This window comes from Triplophysa dalaica, chromosome 21 (genome assembly GCF_015846415.1).
Source record: "Triplophysa dalaica isolate WHDGS20190420 chromosome 21, ASM1584641v1, whole genome shotgun sequence".
NCBI lineage: Eukaryota > Metazoa > Chordata > Actinopteri > Cypriniformes > Nemacheilidae > Triplophysa > Triplophysa dalaica.
Window position 1 is genome coordinate 6137026 of NC_079562.1, and position 20153 is coordinate 6157178.

Genomic DNA, 20153 nt, shown 5'->3' on the forward strand with positions numbered 1-20153 from the left:
CTGCTCTTTTGGTTGATCCTAAACTGCTTGCTGAATTTGCCATACTCTCATCCTCCTGTATGCCTCATGCTTACCCGTCCATTCCTCCCTCTCCTCCATGTTGCCATGTTATTGCCATTACCTGCGCTGTTGCCGTGACGATAATCCTAGCTCTCCCCCGATGTTCAACGACTGAGAGAACGTTACACCAGGACCAAAAAGGAGCTAGCCATGAGACTGGGGGGCAGACATCAGGTATACTAATATGAGAAATTATGGCGTCAGACGGGTAGAAGCGGTTTCTAAGTTCAGAGACTTCAGTTGGGGTGATCTCAGTTTCTTGGGCTCTGGGTTAAACTCAATCTTTTTTCTTTACCCTGTTGAAAGGAACAGGTTAGACAGACATGAATTTAGATGGTGGTTTGGAGTTTCATGCTGGTTTGTAAGAGAATTACAGTATTATGCGGCTTTCACACAGTTCAACGTAAGTAGCTCTTCAATTTGCGCTGCGCTGGCCGGAGCAAAGTAGGCAGAGTTTTCAAAACAGCAGGAGTTCTATACATTTTCTATAGCAAAAGAGCTTTATATCAAAGTAGTGGAGGAGCAGGAATACGGCATGCTGCTGCTGCCCGTGTAAATTTCACATGCATATTGCCTACCTACAACAAGCTACCTGACTTAAAACACACCTGACATGCCACCTTGAATAAACATGTCATATGACAAAATGTCTGAAATTCCGACACACACAGTAGCTGTTCATCCATTATGTATTACGTGCTTGGATGCCTTGTTTCTATTGGCCACGCGGGTAATCGTTACAGAGCGTTTAACTATTTTGAACTTTGACCATGGCGTGCGCGCAAGCTCGACAGCGGTGTGTTCTGCTGCGTGTGTGCTTTGGTCAACGCAGCACAAACCGCCCTTGCCATTGAAATGAATGGGTTTCATTGCGCAGCGCATACGTCCTATGTGAAAGCCGCATTATTCATCATTGCAACAAGGAATGTATGTAGTCAGTCTTATTGTATACACATGCATGCTTATGACTGCTATGTTGCGATAATGGTTGTTTTCCCACCATTAGCATCATGATTTTACAACTGTTTGTCAAGTTAAATATACAGTAGATCATGAGACTCCAATATTCTGTTATATTTTGCTTTGCTGTCTCTCTTTCTCTATCTGGGTTTTTTCTACAGGCGCTTTTATATCCCAGGGGTTGATTCTTAATAAGACTAACAGTTTCAAACGTTTTCATTTAGTTATGTAAAGGTGAAGTTCACATTACATCAGTCTTTAAAAAGATCCTGTTTTACAATCAAATGCTCATGTGGAGAATGCTAATGCAAGGCAAAGGAGTCGTTTTATTCCAACACCCTCATCTCTACGGCAAAATGTTGTCAATCATGATACTGTTGGCGATTCGGAGAAAAGGATGTTGAATCCTTCAGGGATGCTTGTCTATATGCTGTTGAAGATTATTACTGGACATATCAAGTGAACTAGTGAGTGTGAAAAGTGTTTTATAAGTTTTTCTTAAAATCCACCGGGACATTATGGAAGAGAAAGCCCGTATCCTTCTCTCTCTCTCTCTCTCTCTCTCTCAATAAGAATTCCAATCACCTCCACTATAAAGAAACTATATTTTGCTTCCCTTATCTCTAATTTGACATGAACAGTATGATGGTAGGTTTTGGGTATAAAGTAAACCTCTCTCATGTGGTTCAAAAAGGCCATTTTCACATGCTCTTGCAGTGATGGGCTGCCCCTCCTTTTTCCAAATGTAAAAATGTCACTGTGCTTTGATGTCATCTCAGACATGCTTGTGGCCATCGAAACAGACCTGGTTCAACCCACACCCAGATGCCTCTCTGTGCATTGAACTGGTGTCTCAGAAATGGCTGGCAGATCGTTGCATAGCTGATTATGCTGGAGGGCTCGAGATGGTTGACCTTTTTCCATAAGGCACTGCCACACTATTGGTTATGGAGAGCGACTCTAGCTGGGCTCCCATGATATCCTGTTCCCCTGCAGGTCCACCAGCTGATGCAGGCGGCACGTAGCGGAACGAAAGATGGCCTGGAGAAGACCAGAATGGCGGTGATGAGAAGAGTCTCATTCTTGCATAAAAAGGAGCACTCAGGTAGTCTAAGAATGGTTTTATTGTATTATTTAGCTCATTTCTTTTTTTAGATCAGACTTGTATAGATTGACTAGTTCTTGCCATGAATACAGCCTTAGGTGCTGAAAAATAAATCTCATTTCTTTGAGCCCCTCACCTGTCTTTTCTTTGATAGAGAAAGCCCTGTTCAGGTAAGAGGCTATTATACGTTGGAAGATGCACTTGAATGATGAACAGGGCGGTTCATTGAATTAAGCTAGAATTAATGGATGGAAGTTGGAGGAATGTTGTATATTTGGACATTTTAATGCCTTAAATTCAGTTTTTAAGAGAATAGACTGCTGAGGAAAGAAAAATGAGGCATAGAGGTAGATGATGGGAAGTATTTGAGAGGCAACAAAGCATGTTAAATCAAACAGGTTCTTCTATATAAAATATGGACATAAGAGTTGATGAGGACATTTGCCAAGGGAGAAAATGATCTGGGATCAGACAAGATTAGTATTTGCAAATTGAAACTATGTCCTAAATGGCCATCTAATCTTTATAGTTTCAAATGACTTTTTACTCAGACATTATCATTTTTTGCAAAAACGTAATGATTTCAGCTTCTATAAAGGTGAAAAATTGTATATCTGGCGGTTTTCCTTAGTTACTATGTGGATTGAAAGCTTGTTTGGATGTGGTACACCCTGTTCTATACTAGTAGAAGCTGTTTGAATTGTACTCTGCATTTGGGATCTTTTCTGAATTGTATTAAGATAAAAAGGGATTGATGCGGTTTTTGTTTTGTAAGAATAAACAAAACATTTGAACGTGTGTTTTGCACGTTGCGATGACAGATGACACCGAGGATGATACAGGGTACTTGGATGTGATGGTTTCGGAGGCAAAACACCCACCTGCACAGCTGGGACCAATGCCAGATGGACTTAGCAGCCAACAGGTGCGTGTGGATCTATTTACCGGGGATGAAAATGAGAGGCTGTATTTAAAATGCATTTAAGCTGCGTGTGCACACAGCACATGCCAAAATACACATTATTCCATTTCAGATATGTAGAACCAGAATAAATATGACCTCGACTCAGAATGAAGCTGCTTTCTTTTCACATGCATCCAGATGTCATTGTACCCATAATGCCTTTTTCTAGTCTACGCCAATGACGAGACTTTCCTCTCTTTCGCAGATTGTCCGCCGCCACATTTTGAGCTCCATTGTGCAAAGTGAGAGGAGTTACCTGTACTCCCTAAAACGGATCTTACAGGTAAGATGAAGGGGCTCATGGGTCAGTGCATCTTTTCCAGGAATAAGTGTGTATGGTACATCGATAGAACAGCTTTTTGTTTCTTTCAGTGCACTGGGATCAAACAAAAATTCAGTCCTTTGATACCTCAAAAGAATGTTTTGTGCTGTCTCGAATTCAGAAGAGTATTATACATACTGAAGACGAATTTTATTGACTGCTTTAGTGTTTTTTAATTGCTTTTAGTGACACATGTTTGCATAAACAGAACATAACAGAATAAAAAGACTGCTGCCTATAGATTTTCAAGGCCGCAAAACATCAGCTAACACTATAAATTGTCTCATAATAACGGTTTTGCATTCATATGCACATTGCTTTAAATGGAACCAGCAGGTCTGGTGGGTTTCATAGTGTGGAGTTTTAATTCCGATCTTAGCTAGCAGCTGATAGAAAGGCATTTGTTATCGCCCTCTTTTGAAGGCAGAGGCTGCGTCTAAAATTGAATCTCAGATCAATGACAGCTTTATGCTCTATGAAATCTAGTCATTCAGCATGTATCTCCAAGATTTGTTGGCAAATCAAAGCTCTGTCAGGTGTACTTTACATTCCTCCACTCTTTGCAACTTGCAAGACGTGGTCTAGGTGGCTAGATATGGCACATTGGTCCTGAAAAGGGGAGGGAGAGGTGAGATGGGGGTGTGTGATTAAGTTTAGTAGTGCTGTTGTCTGGGGGCGCATCGTCTCATTGCCTCATCCTTTGTCTTATTTTCTCTTTGTCGATAATTCATTAGCTTTGGCGACTGTAGGGATGGGAAGAAAGCAGGCAAAAAAATCTATTGTGTCCACAGTCTAACTAGGAAAGTGTCTTGCCTATATAGATTTGGTCGGGTTGTTTATTTATGGACGTCACCAGCTTGTTTTCCAGTTTAAGGAAATCAGGGCTAGCAAACATTTACCTAAAGAAATTTGAAAGCATCATTGGGAATATTTGGCATAAGATTAGACCAAAGTATTGATATTTTAGTTTTTACAACTAAATGAATTCAATTTAGAGTTTATATTGTGTATCTACACCGCTGAAAATATTTAGAGACCGTTCCAAATTTTCATTTGATCAGTATTTCAAGGTGTATTGTGTTTACTCAAGTCAAGTGTCTGTAGATTTTCAACAAAATCAAACCTAAGAACTGAAAAAGTCATCCAACAGCAATGTGAAAGACTGATAGCATGACAAGACAAATGTTAAAAACCCAGGTTATCACAATTTTTTTTACTTTTCCTACTTGTACGAATATTAATGTTTGTTTTGCCTTAAAGTGAATATGAACTTTTTTCTTTGCAGTATTAGAGATCTTTTCCGCTATTTTATCCGGTTTTATTCATTTTCCTGCAAATAAATGCAAATAGAAACAACATTTTCATTTAAGATTTGGGAGAAATATTGTTAGTAGATCACAGAATAAAACCGTAATTACGTTTTTTACCAAAACAAATAGTAAATTCAGAAAAACGTAAAATAATTTTGAAATGGTGTCTTATTTTTTCCTTGGCTGTATATAGTTGTAGCTGCTTGCCAAGTACAAATCGGAGATCCATTACACTTTATTATTCAGAGAAACTAGTCTAATGTAAGGATTAAAGCGTAGAACATCTAATAAAATAAAAAATAGGTTCATTGACTGAGAAGAAATCCTGAAGGGGCCTTAGAAAGAGTGGTGACTGTGAATTAATAAGAATGCATACATCTTCATGTGTCAAATGCGTGCATTATTTCAAAGATGTATTCATATATGCAAATAGGACATTTCGTATCTTGTATTCAAATGAATGAAATGGATAATACACAGAGGCATGATTTTTTCACCTCCCAGTTAAGATTAATTGAACACATTTTTAATCTCCCTCCATTGTCAAGGTGAGGGAAGTCAGAGCTGTAAATGAAATTATTCACCATAAATACAAAATCGTTCAACCGGAAAGGTATAGATCACCCAAAAAATTGTGAATCACTTACTCACCGTCATGTTGTTTCGAACCCCTATGACTGTGAAAATCAAAAGATGCAAAGCCAAGTCTTATCAGTATAAAATGACAAGTCTCTGTACTGTAGATATTTGAGTAAACTCAACGTTTTTATTCCTATAAGACATACATAAGAAATGCAAGAACACATGTACAAATACATTTCTTGTGTTTTCTCAGGAATACCAGCGTCCTTTGATGGAGGCAGAGCCTCGGATCCTCAGCATCAGGAAAATCCGTCCCATGTTTTTCCGTCTGAGGGAAATCACGCAGTGCCACTCCATGTTCCAGATTGCCCTGTCCTCTCGGGTGGCCGAATGGGACACTAGTGAAAAGATTGGCGACCTATTTGTAGCTTCAGTGAGTATTAAAATCAATGTAATAGGGATCTGCACATTTAACTCTCTCATAGACCACACTACAGAACATGATTGTGGGATATTATGGTTGTCTGAGTCTAATGCTAATAATCTGTAGGTACCAGCAGTATAGCCAATTACTGTAAGTGAGTGGGGCTGTCCATAGTATTCACAGGTAAAGTGAGTCATGGCCATGGAGGATCCGATGGAATAATGCATGAAGTGTCTATAGTGACCCCAAGGCTTTTCTCATTATTGGTCTGGTAAAAAAGAGAGTTTGGCCTCTCTGATCTGCTTGAATATAGTAATATGGCACTATTGGTCTTCATAAAGTCTAAGGAGCACTATTCACTACTCCATTTTTAGCTGAAGTTGCACTACTGTGCGTTGGAAAGCGTGGAAACCCAAAATACATGAACTGTTGTATAGACTGTTTCATCGGACACACAAGCCTTGCCCGCAGTTAACTTCTGGTCTGTGTTTGTTGATCGGTCCGGTAATAAAACTAATAATTTCTTTTATTGATATAAATAATTTTTTGTATGAACATTGTATTGTCTAATTATTGTATTAGATAAACAATTTTTTTAATTTTATTGTATATACATTTTATTAAATAAACAATTTGTTGGGTCCTGTGGCTAACTTTGTCGCATTTAAGATTAGGCAAGTAACTGTTCAACTGGTGACCCAAAATAATACTGGCTAGTCATAATTATAGCTTGCTAATGCAACTTACTTGTTATTCCTCTTTTTTTTTCGGAAATAAACTGCAGGGTCTCTATTCTTTGGGGCTGTGTACCGGAAATTAATTTTGGGCTAAAAGAAGCCTTACATGCGCAGTAATGGTTGATTTTGTTGTTGGTTTGAAACCATCTACACACATTGTAAGAATATGCGACTAAACTGTACAGTTTAGACGGGTGGAGCACCTGCTCAAACTTGACTGATTTTAATCAAAAGTTTGTGAATTAGACGCTATTTTAACTGTGCATCTGTTTAGTGGACTTGTCCCTGTTTTTCTGTGCATTTGTTGAAAATAACATCTTTGCCTTCTGAATCATTTCCTGAAGTACCCGGCAGTCCCAGCCCGCTGTTTGACAGGGGTTAACGTCTATTTGTGGCTGGTTAATGTCCTCTCTAGCTCCTGCGAGCGCTGCTGTTGTCAGCAGGACTGTTAGACTTCAATCAAAGCAGAGTGAATGGATGGCTGCCATTTTCCTACTCTAAACACCTAGTAGTAATGGACTTTCAAGGATGTTTACTGTAGGTGTCTGGGATGGTAAACAGTGGCGCTTTGCTGCATAAATACCACACAAAAATTACTGCCTACTTCCATTTCTTCGCCTAGTAATCACATTTAGAGCGACCTGACTGCCAAGACAGCAACAATTTCATAGTAATTTTAGATCCACAATCATAAGGAGATAATTTAACAAGGTATCTCCGAGGAGATGCCTAAACAAAGCAGATAATGAACATCACCTATGAAATGAGTTCTCCAATCAATCCTCTTTCTGCATTCCCTATAGTTCTCAAAGTCCATGGTGCTGGATGTATACAGTGATTACGTCAATAACTTCACCAATGCCATGGCCCTCATTAAGAAAGCCTGCATGTCTAAACCAGCTTTCTAGAGTTCCTTAAGGTAAGAGCGGATCTCTGCTTTCAATAACACTTTTTGACGTGTTTCACTCTGACTTCTGCTGAGGCTGTGCTGCTTTATGGATTATTAACCTTTAAGACTTTCTTTCCTTTCATTTTCCCCTGTTTTGGGTATTAATTTGAATAGCTAGTCTCGGAGTGACAACATCTTTTAAGGCAAGCCACTTGCTTCTCAGTTCTACTTAAATTTTGTTTTAGGTTTTGTTACACCTTAACGTAAAAAATATATGTTTTATCTAAAAGGAAATCTGAGGTTGTTTACAGTCATCTTTAAAGAAAATTACACACACAAAATTGAACAATTTTTACATCATCAGTCCTTAAAGGGACAGTTCATCCAATATTTAAAATTCTGTCATCATTTACTCATCCTCTTGCCATTTCGAACCTATATGACTTTCTTTCTTCCGCAGAAGACAGAAGAAGATATTTTACAGAAAGTTTGTAACCGAGCAGTGTGACACCCATTCATTTCTATGCAAGTAAATGCAAGCAAATGGGTAAAGTTTCTGTTCGAGTAACAACTTTTAAAGTATCTTCTTTTGTGTTCTACTGAAGAAAAAGTCATACAGGTTTAAAACGACAAGAGAGTGAGTGAATGACCGAATTTTCATTTTGAACTATCACTTTAAGTCCCGTTTAGACCAAGAACAAGAACTGTAAACGCAAACGTTTTATGCAGTGTTATAATTGCAACAATATGCTTTTTGTTGATGGTAACTTTAGCATCTTCGAAACCATTTAAACTCTACAAATACTGAGACTGACATTGTTGCTTTGAAGCATGGAGGGCTCTGATGATTACCTACTCCCTGAAACTGTATTGTTCAGTGACTGCCAAAGTCTTCTGGCAGAACGTGAAGAATCAATAGTATAATGCTAATCTCCACCAACCTTTGTGACTCCCGAGTGCCAAAATTCTTCAGCTCTCCACGTTGAATGACTGCATCTGTTCTTTTTGCGTTGCCTTTCTCTTCCTTACCACTTTGCTCTTCATCACCGTTTGGATTTTTCTCTTTCTTCATGTCCACAGAAAAAGCAGGCATCCAGCGTTGACCGCATAACCCTCTACGGTCTGATGGTGAAGCCCATTCAGCGATTTCCTCAGTTCATCCTTCTCCTGCAGGTCAGTATTTATCAATAAACTATTTTCAAACGGTTCGCTTTTAGAGTGCTGGAGGGGGCGTGCTCTTTCAAGTGACTGGAAATTGGTGGCCAAGCAAGTCTATTAGACACTGAACGACTAGCTGAAACCATGCCAAGTCTTCTGGTAACCTACTGGTGCACAGGTTCTGTTCTCCCCTGGCTCACGGCCATGATACGATGTTGTATAGATGCATCAGGATAGCCAAAGTCTGATTTATGTGTAGGAAATATGAATAAACCATAAAAGCATTGAATAAATAATATGGACAATTCTGTCATTTAAAGTCATGTACTGTATATACAGTATTCTTTCAAAGCTCATTAACTGTTTTTGTTTTTAATCAAAAAAAGTTATGAATTGCTGCTTTTAATAAATAAGCATGCGTATCACGTGCTGAAATGTCAGAGATACAACAGGATCTACTTGAGAAATATCACAGTGCTCTTCTCAGCCAGCAGGTCTCAGATGATAGTGAAATGTCAAGAATTCACAAGTTTCACCGCTGGACCGGTCACTCTCTTACTTTCTCATGTCCTTCATTCACTTACTCTTCGTTTTTTCTTTGGACGGAGAACGAGCGAAGAATTCAGAGCTGAACTCTGGCATGCGGGGGGAGCTGTGGCACTTTATTTCATAGCTCAGTAGGCATCGATTACACATGAATTTTGATAGATAATTTATGCATGTGAATAAGGAATGATCCCAATGCTCTGACTTTAGAGTTAAGCCTGTGTTTAATCACACATTTGACAGAACAAGATACCCAGGCGGCATGAGACGTCCCTGATTTCTTTTGTTATCTGAGTTGTTCTTTTCAAGCCCTTAATCAACCATAAATGAGTAAACTGTAAACCCCAATGTATTCTTTTTTCCAGAACCGTAACTTCAAACGGATAGTTCACCCAAAAAAGATAATTCTATCATTATTTATTCACCCTCTTGTCATTTTAAATCTTCATGCCTTTCTTTTTTCTGAAGAACGCAAAATAAGATATTTTAAACAATGGTGGTACACATTCACGTCTGTTGTATGGACACAAAACCAATGCAAGTGAGTGGGTACTACTGTTGTTCGGTTACCAACATTTTTCAAAATATCTTATTTTGTGTTCTGCAGAAGAAAGTCCTGCAGGAATAAAACCACAAGAAGGTGAGTAAATGATGACAGAATTTTTATATTTTTGGGCGAACTATCCTTTTAAGAGGCATCAAGTCATGCTATCGTAATTGCAACTGTTGAATTGTGGTTTTGTCTTTTCCCAAAAAAGGGTTTGTGAATGATTGTCTTTTAGGGCACAACTGCGATAATGACTCCCATTAGAGTAACACGCTCGCATCAAAAAAAAATGGGTCAGACTAACAGTACCGTCTCACGTTCTAGTGTTTCGTGAGTGTGAGGGTACCAGCTTTAAATGGATGCTAATGTTGCTATAGTACATCACAATGGCTAATGTGTTCTCTGTGTGGTGAGGTGCACTCATTACATTGTGCCATTAGCTTCCTCAAATGATTGTGTGTGTTCTCGTTTACTTGATTTCATTTGCTTCCTTTCTACTTTCTCACTTATTGCCTTTTAACTCATTTCCTCACATTCTCTCATTATCACTTTCTTTCTCGCCATCACCAAACCACTTCTGTCTCGTGCCCTCTCTGTTTCTCTCTTTTAATTTCAAAGAACTATATTGGCAGGATTGATTCATAAAAAGTTTTGCCAGAGCGTCCCTACACACAATGAGTAGAGACAGGAAATGAAATAATGATAAACATTAGAACAACACACAAAGAAATAAAATATACATAAAAAAATAGTTTAATTCAAAGCATTAAAGGTAAGAAGTATTGCCAAAGCATCCATACACACAATGAGCAGAGACAGGAAATGAAATAAGGTGGCAGTTACAGTAAGGTAATAATGATAAACATTAGAACAACACACAAAAAAATAAAATATACATAAAAAAATGTTTTAATTCAAAGCATTAAAGGTAAGAAAAATGTGCAACATTTGTAGCAAAAGGTTGATTTGTTGAGTAGGCTAGTTGAAAAAAGAGAGAAAGGAAGTTAGAAAATGTTTACCATTGTTTGAAGGTCCAGTGTGTAATTTATTTGGAGGATCTGTTGACAGAAATGCAACTTTGTCTTCGTAGGTGTACAAAGCCATATAATAAAGCGTTATGTTTTTATTACCTTAGAATGAGCTTACGTGGAATTCACCATGTTGTTTCTATAGTAGCCCTAAATGGACAAACTGCTCTAAAGAGAGTGTTTTGTAAATACGTTATATCCATTAGTTAAGAAGCGAAAACCTGACAACATCTTATTCCTGTGTCAGCCACCGTAATGCGCGCCTAGAAAAATGTGAGGGTCTCACTTCTACATTTAAAATATAGAATATGCACGTGGAAAAGATGTGAAATGTGAATCGGGCCTAAAGCTGCATGCAGTAATTCAACACCGTTGCCACGGTAGTGTACATAACACCGGTACAGCTATATTAGATTGAATATGAGATTGTTAGATGCATCTAAAGCATACTCTGAATCCAGATGCATGAGATTTCTACCCCAGTATCACCTGCATTTGATCTCTCTGAAGGACATGCTGAAGAACACCCCCGCTGGTCATGTAGACAGGCTGCCCCTGCAATTGGCTCTGACTGAATTGGAGACCCTCGCTGAGAAACTGAATGAGCAGAAAAGGGTGGCTGATCAGATCACTGAGACGCAACAGCTCGCTCGCTGTGTCAGTGACCGCACACTCAGCAAGGTGAGGAATGGACACACACACAAAGACATTCACTCATTGATTGTGTGCTACTCTTGCTTCGATGTCATAACAACAGCGTGAGTCCTAAACAAAAGAATTGCATTGGTTAGATACTCATACTACCATGTATCAGCATTAGATAAGCATACATGTCATTTTTGATGAAAAAAAATATTTTGGGTTTCAGTCATGCAGTGTGACAAAGAACCAAAAGGAGCACAGGAATGGATAACGTGTTAAAATGTTAATGTTCGGATAAAAATTGTGTCCCCTTCACATTATGATTGTCCTAATAAAGCTACATTGAAGGGAAAGTTCACCCCAGTTTTTGTCATCATTTACTCACCCTTGAGTTACTCCAAAACTGTAAATTTCTTTATATGGAGACAGAATTTTTATTTTTGAGTGGACTGTTGCTTTAAGGTTTCTGAGAATGAGATGTCCATCGGTTCCCTCTATTACCCAAGTACGATAGACTTTAGACTGCGTGACGTCTTTAATATCTACAAGGCAAACCATTGGCAACATTAGCGTCAGGGCTTACTGAGGTTTGTGCGCTGCCATTTTAATTTCACGTGTGAATGAAAATGGCCACAACGTTTTGCATCATTAAATGATGCCATGTTTTTACACAGTTCTTAGATGTGTATTGTACAGTCATAAAAATGGGGTCATATAGTACAAACTGACCAGCAACAACTGATAGTGACAGGAAAACACAGTGTTCAACCGATTTATCTGGAAAAACCTGAAGATTAGCTGACCCTGAAAATAACCATCCCCATCTCCCGATCTCCCCGCTTTGGATGTTATAATCAGCAGCAACGATGGGCCATTACCACACTTATAGCACTGCCTGAATACTAGACAGGGGTGTTTCTCCTCCATTAGCAAGCTCATATCATAACCCAGCTGCTGCTAATCTGAACAAATGCATTTCTGAAGAAGAGGAATTAGGGAGCAAATGAGACACTTAATTGGAAAGTCTAAGATGCTAGTCTGTCTCATACTTTTTATTTTTATCCGTATATCGCTGTCTCGCGCCTTCAACCCCAGCAATCATTTCTCTCTCTCTCTCTCTCTCTCTCTCTCTCTCTCACTCACACTTGGTCTGCATCCGTCCGTTGTGATGAATTCCTTCTTTTGGGTTATTTTTGCATTTACTATTCTTCTGTAGTATTTGTGCTTTGCACAGAATGGTAATTGGGCAGTATTTTATGTATTTTATGTTACACACAGCATGCTATGCATTCTTCAATAATGCAGTACAGTGTACAACCTTTCAATTCATATGTGAATGAATAAACAGTTATAATCAAAAGCTCAAAAGCTTTTTTTATTTTTAATCTAGTATGTGGGTTACAGGGCAGGTGCTTTTGTTTTGGTTTCTGTTGTATTATTTTAAATGAGCTTTCATTTTATATTTTTAGTTTTCCATTTTGTTATTTTAAATGAGCTTTTGTTTTATATTTTCGTGTTTTTTGTGGTATTTTCATTTTGTATTTATTTTGTATTTATTAGCCATTTGGTTATATGCTTTTGTCATTTTATTTATTTTTATGTTGTTGTATAAGTAGATTTTTATTTCATCTTTATTCATCATTTATTTTCAGTTAAAACTTTTAGTGTCTCAACTTTAACTTATTTCCGTTTATAGTTGACAATTTTGTCAAATTTACATTTAGTAATTTAGCAGCTATGTTCTTTGGTTGATTGATGAAACAAAAATGTTTAAAAAGTTTTAGTTCTACTAAACTATAATAACCTTGACATTGTACTGCATACTAGGCAGGATTCATTTCAAGTATAGCCATGTTTTTTATATTATAGTTCTCTTGTCCACTGATTTATTTCCAAGTTTGATTATTTTACTAAAGCATGAGAAATTGAATGACAGAATAAAAGGAGAGCTGGAATTGAATCAATGTATGGCCGGATTCAGACGTTTGTCCATGTGTTCTTGTGTCCTAACAGCAAGAGCTCTGACAATACCGCTGTTTCTGTTTCAGGGATTCAAGTGAGCTCTCTGGCTGTCCACAGTGTTTCGTTTGGTGCAGCGAGAGAGCTGAATTCCAATGTGAACGAGTCAGTTCCATTACACCATAAACATAAAATGAAATATTCATTCCCCGTCTCAGACTATCCAAGTTATATAGATAGCTGTGCACAGTATTATATAGTCTCAGTCTAAGACTGCGATATCTACATGTCTCTCTTCAACACGCACATCACATAGACCTCTGTCTCTCTCTCATTCTCTCTCTCTGACTTACGCACTAACATCCCTCCAAACTTACAAACCATTCCACTGACACCCTCCAGACACTGAAAGCCTACCCATCCCTCGCTCACGTTGCCTTTGAGTCCTCCGGGGGGCGCTGGTAGGCCTACTATAAAAACAATGAGTCTGGAGAAAGCGTCGTGACTGACTGAAGGTCTAATTTTTCCATGCATTTCAACAAAGGCCAAGCGCCGTTGCCAATTCCCCCTGGATGCAGCGACTCATTTCGTGAGATGCGTTGTTGCGGCGAGGCTACAGAAGCAGATGCATTATTTATAAAACTACTCTCCTCACTGATCAAACACCAGCACGTAATATTTGTTTGAGCCGCTGGACTTTGGGCAATGCTGCAGCGATGTTGCTTGTGTATTATTGGTAATGTAATGAGTATGAACTATGGGAGCATCTCGTAACGCAAAACAAGTTTTTTTGAAACTGTCCTGTAGACATTGAGAATAGGTGTTTCGAATATTTGAGTGAGTTGTATGTCTGTACAGTATGTTAGTGTATTGCGTGGAATTCACCATGTTGTTTCATGAGTAGCCTGGACAAACTGCTCTACAGAGTGTGTCCTTCGGCAAAGAAGTGAAAACATGTCGACGTCTTGATTCTGTGTCACCCACCGTAGTGCTTCGAAAGGGAGGGGGAGTAAGCCGTTGGTTGCAATTCACAACATCGCCACTAGATAATAATAAACATTTATTTGTCATTGCATCAAAATACAACGAAATTCCTGGGAACTCGGCAGTGCTATTTAAATAAGTATACCTACATTTATGTACCTAACCCATAGTACTACAATCCCATTGCATTTACAAAACAAATATTCAGCAGTAGGGGGAGAGAGTATGATACAAAATTCCAGGCCGTTTTTTCACAAATCCACAGTAAAGTGTCATATAATAATTGTAATTTAGCATGGTGAATAGTGTAGTGCAGCATAGCTTTTGGATAAGAAGGCAGGTCAGAAGTACCAAATCATTATTGCACAATCCTCAGAGATGAAATTAAATTCATAGAATCAATAGATAATAGTCCAACAGGAAAATAAGGAAACTGACAAAGATTCTCAGTCCACATTGACAACTTATGATGTAATGCATATGATAAATAGCTGCAGAATAATCATTAGTTTAGAGTCTAAATGTGACCCTGGATCACAAAACCAGTCTTAAGTAGCACGGGAACATTTTTAGTAAAAGACAAAAATGCATTGGATGGGTCAAAATTATCGATTTTTCTTTTATGCCAAAAAATTCCTACCTTATATATATAAAAGTGTTTTTGTGAGTGGATGGCCTGCCACAATGCCTCTGATTAACAACTTCAAAAGCAATTTTTTCAATATTTAGATTTTTTTGCACTCACAGATTCCAGAGTTTTAAAGGTTGTATCGAAGTCAGATATTGTCTTATTCTAACAACTCATACATCAATAGAAATCTTATTTATTTCAGAATATGTAAGAATCTCAATTTCTAAATTGACCCTTGAGACTGGTTTTGTTGTCCCGGGTCACAAATGGCTAATGGATAGAAACTATTTTTGAGCCTTGTGCTGCGTGCCTTAGCTGCCCTGCATCACCTCCCCCAGGGCAGAAGACCGAAGAGGTGATGGTCGGGGTGCGGAAAAAAATTAAATTAACAATAATTTTGACAGGTAGCCGGTGTCTGCAATGTTCTTAAGTAAGGGAAGAGGCCAGTGGATGATCTCTGCGCATTCTTTAAGAGCCTCTGTAAAGCTGTTATGTCAGCTTCCGAGCAGCCCCTATACCACACTGTGAGGCAGTATGTTAAAACACTCTCTATTGAGGAGCATTAGAAGATTGCCAGAAGCTGTGGACACGTTTTTTTCTTTAGGACTCGAAGTTAGTGCCGATGTTACTGTGCCTTTTTATCAACAGTTTGTAGTCCAGAAGAGAGTTGCCGCTAAATTTTACACATTGGACCTTTAAGTGTCCTATTTGCAAACCCAAGGTATAGCCATGTAATTGATAGGCTTTATTTTGTAATAAGCATTTTCATTGTGTTTTCCTCAGCTGCTGAACTCGGAGCAGAGCTCTTTGATCCTGTGCGAGACCCTGATTGAGACGGTGTACGGCGAACGCGGACAGGTCCTCAAGTCGAAGGAGAGGAAAGTCTTTCTCTTCGGTGACATGCTCATCTGCGCCAACATCAATGTCAAGTAGGCTACGTTTCCGGGACAAGGTTGATGATCTTTCTCCGCATGCCTCCTGACAGACTACCGCCCCTCTGTCATTCTAAATACAGACTAGAGCTAAAGTATTACAGAAATATATTACGGTGATGTTACACCGATATGGTGCAGGAAACATGCAGGGCATGTGTCAAACGGGCCTTCATTATTTGGAAATAAATAGCAGGGTTTTTAAGCTGCTGTAATGGGAATTATCAACAAAAAACACAGGAATGAAGGCCTCCTGTGGTGCATTGAAATAGATTACCTATGACAGCACCATTGATCCAATTTCAACAGCACAAAAGGTGAACAGAGAAGCTAAAAAGCTTGCGCCAGTGCCCAGTCTCAAAGCAGACTAGTCATTTTATTGAAGCACAGTAGGCCCGGCGTGCCCTTTAGAAGGCCTTAACATGGTGATTTCAATGCTTATCCTGTATTACAAGAATACATTTTTATAAACGCTAATGTGCTCCTAACAATTGAGGCTCCAGATTTCCATAGTGTACCCTCTGTCAGATCCTTTTTTTCTTTTATGACTTTGCAAAAGCATTATTTTCTGTCAAGTGGATCTTAATTATATTATGCTAGATGACACTTGTGAGGGAGTGTGGTCATGTTTGTCCTCTTGCCACCACCAGGGGGCCTCCTGACATCAGCAGTCTGGTACCAGTGGGGCCCAAGTACACCATGAAATGGAGTGCCCCCTTGCAACAGGTTCAGGTAGTCGAGGTTGGCCAAGAAGGCTCCCAAAGCAAGGACGCTCTTTATCAACTCGGAGGCGTTAAGCGTCCCGGCAGTTCTTCAGGAGCAGGTAACAGCAACTCTTATTATTTCCTTTGTAATTAGAAATTTCTAAACAATCAGATAAACATGGAAGTCTTAATCATTCTTGATCATTTGCTCATGAGCAGTGCACCTTTTCAAGGCCTTCACAGATGGGGTTGTCTCGCTAGAGATAGAGAGGATCAACAGAGGCATGCTCTGAGCAATCTTATTTCACTGTCTGCTAGACCACAAACATATTCAGTGTGCTGTCATTAGACTAGGCAGATTATTTCCCCTCCAGTCCCATTCGGAACGGGCGATCAGAATCAGGCTTGAACCTTTTTACATACCATTATTATTTTTGAGTTTGACGACAGACGGGAGGAAAAGAACAATTGTCGGGAACTAAGATCAATTTGCTGACAGAGCACCAGAGGTACAAAGTGTTATCAGGATGTGAAGGTTTTTGCTGGTTAAGGCCTTTGCTTACCAGCTGAAATATTAATGGTGTTGTCTCTAGAACATCTATGTTGTATTGTGCACACAGGGGAGGCTGGAAATTAGATGACAGAAGATGTTTAATGTGGGGCTCTAGCCGACAGCTCACAGGCGAGTTTTCAGAAAGTCTCTTAAATCTCTGCTGCTTTTTGTCTCTCATTGGGACTGAGGCTCTAAAAATTGAATGTGGGTTGCGTGCTTGTAATACTGTATGACGGTCATTCTGAACTAACTTTAAAAATCACTTTTCTGGGCCAGGAGCCGCTGTCATTGTTTTTTAAAACGCTAATGTTGTTAGACATTTTATCTCATTTGAAATCTTTACACTCGAAAAGAACACTTAAAACTTTTTTTTTATGTTGGTTTAATTATACAAATGAAAGCAATTATATTGATATTCATTGTTAACAAGTGTATTCTAATTATTAAAGAAATAAGACATGCCTTTGCATCTTAAATAAGCCCTTTCATCTTACCCTTTTCAATAGAATAACAGATCAAACACAAATATCATTTATTAACACTAGAAAAAATGTTACGAATAAGATGGTTTAAAACCTTTCGAAAAATGTTCGTGGCAATAGAAGTCATTAAATGAGCACCCGTCGCCTTTATGTCGCCATCTTTGTTTGAAACATAAAATTGCATCTTTGTGTAAAGTCAACTGCAATTAAACTGACAGTTGCCGTTAAAGGGATAGATTATTTCATTATTTACTCATCGTCTTGTCATTTCAGACCATTATGACTCAGATTTGAGATGATAATACAGAAGTAACATGAGTCTATCGCAGGATTTTATGACCTGAGGGAGGGGTTCAAACAAACCAATCACAGCGCTTGCAGTCCACGTAGGGGACGTACATTTTTGGAGAGGTGCACGTTAGGCTACCGTGTAGTGTATGAGCCTCTGCGGAAGCTACGGCTTAGGTCCGACGCGGAATCATAAATTGGGCTTTAGTGTACCTTTGTTCGATTACCAATATTCTTTCAAATATCTTCTTTTAAGTTCTGCGTAACAAAGTCATAAGCATTCTGATGCAAAATATCTTTGAAATTAAGTATCTACAAGTTACTATTTTTTAAGCAGGTAAACTAACTTAGGTAGTCATCTCATCTATAGCTTTTGGACTGTCTGTTCACCAATGTTATAATAATTATAATAATTCTACTTCCTCTCTCCCTGTTTTTCTGCCCTCACTTGCCTTCTCTTTTCTTCACTCTATTCAATGACTCGTTTGCGCTGTTGGCACACACTTCTGGTTATGTAACGCTAAGCCGCCACTTTAATCACCATTTTCCAGACACCTTCGCTGTAGTCTGCTCTGCTGTCTCTGAATGCCTACTTTCTCCAGTCACCGGCTATTTATAGCACTATCCCGACATTGCTTTGGCTGGCCTCGCGTCACATCTCTCCTCCCTTGTGATGTCACTCCATGGGGTTTCTCGCCCAAATCACATCCCATGCTCCCCCACCTCACCTCAAAATGGACTCATTTTTCATCTCCTGCAGGCCCAAGTGCCCTAATTTATTGATGGAATAGGCCCGCCTTCAGGCAATCACCAGGCCCTCTGCTGCTGCGCTGTAAAGCAGTATAAAGATGTAAAGTTCCCTTTTTCTGTCATGCCCTCCACTGGGCTGTTGCTGTTGTCTTCTCACTGTGGTCTCACTGGGTATTGTAACGGACGACACACAGTTGTCTGTATTTATTTAAAAGAAACACTAGTGCAATAACATTTACAAAATTTTGTGCTGAAATTTCACAGATTTATAGCAGGGGTGTGTGTGGTACTTTTGCATCTCTTTAACATTTAATAACAATGTTATTAAAGATTAATTAAAATATAAATGAATTTGAATGATAGTTTTTTGATGATTAGTTGATAGGTTGATGATTGAATGCTTTTTTTATCTACTGGACTTTCTATATCTCTCTATATTATTGTTATTATTAATATTTTCGTGAATTCTTTTGGTTCACAATAATTGTATAATCGCCCTAATTTGAAGATTGTATAATATAAACAAAATTCACGGGTGTTCTAAGCAAAGGTTGATTTTAAATGAGTTGTTTTTGTCTTTGGCCCCCTGCGTCCATTCTTTTTTAATCTGTTTTCTATTCACACAGTCACTAAAAAAACAACGTGCCAGACAGATCGCTGCCTCAAATTGAACATGTGAAGCACTTTGACTTTGAAGTCGGTTCAGAAGAACAAAAATTTGAATGAAGAATCCAATGTTTAGCTGTCCCTCTGGCAAGGGCTTTGTTGACTTTGGGCTTTGGATGCCTGTCTCGTGCCTGCATAGGCCTCCGCTGGCGGTTGCTCAGCGCGTGTTTGCACGCAGACGATTATGTGTGTGAGAGAGAGCCAACTGAAAATGTCAGATTACCGTGCCACAGTGTGAAAACCCGGCACGGATTAGTCTGGATTACAAGTCAGCACATTCACCTGGGGCCAAGGCGGGCCACAAGCCCACAGACCTGTAGGCCTGCCTGAGGCCACGCCACGGCAACCAGGAGAGCAGGCGGAGTCTGCCAGCATGTGCTGCTGTGGCTTACTGTGCCTTTTTTATTCAAATGTGTCTGCTATTGATCAAACTGTGCCAGTGACAGATGTCTCTGTGGCAGTGCGTGTTGAGGATCCTATTAAATTTCTAAAGGTTAGAGGGAGAGAGAGAATTGTAGAATGGAGGAGACTTGAAAACAAGATAGACAATGTGAGACAGGAAGACAGATACAGACAGGTGTAGAGAGAGAGATGGATACAACTGTCAGGGGCAGAAAGGCATACAGATAGAGAGAAAAAGTTCTTCCTGTGGCAGCACGTGAGGCTGGAATGTAAATGATATTGCAGTAGATTTTTGATGATGTATTTATTAATAAGTTGATCATTCAGCTTTTGTATTCTGATGGTCTCTCAAAAAACAACATTTATCAATACAATAGTAAACAAACATAACAAATTATGCCATTTACAGATTATGAGTAATATAAACATTTGTAAATGAGTGAAGAATGCTGCTTTACTTTAGGAACATGCTGTTTGACTCTGCAATGCGAACTGTTGTTAAACAACTGCACAAAGATTTTTATTTCT

General features: G+C 38.9%; 1 protein-coding gene across 1 annotated transcript in view; it reads left to right on the forward strand.

Moving 5' to 3' along the window:
• arhgef10la (Rho guanine nucleotide exchange factor (GEF) 10-like a) overlaps positions 1-20153 on the forward strand; it is a 105709-nt gene that overhangs the window by 17201 nt on the left and 68355 nt on the right. The window contains 11 exon segments of the mRNA XM_056735107.1: positions 151-234; positions 2017-2125; positions 2947-3050; positions 3295-3372; positions 5557-5736; positions 7268-7361; positions 7364-7383; positions 8434-8526; positions 11143-11313; positions 15632-15777; positions 16431-16603. Of these exon segments, the coding sequence (XP_056591085.1) occupies positions 151-234; positions 2017-2125; positions 2947-3050; positions 3295-3372; positions 5557-5736; positions 7268-7361; positions 7364-7383; positions 8434-8526; positions 11143-11313; positions 15632-15777; positions 16431-16603 (1252 nt within the window).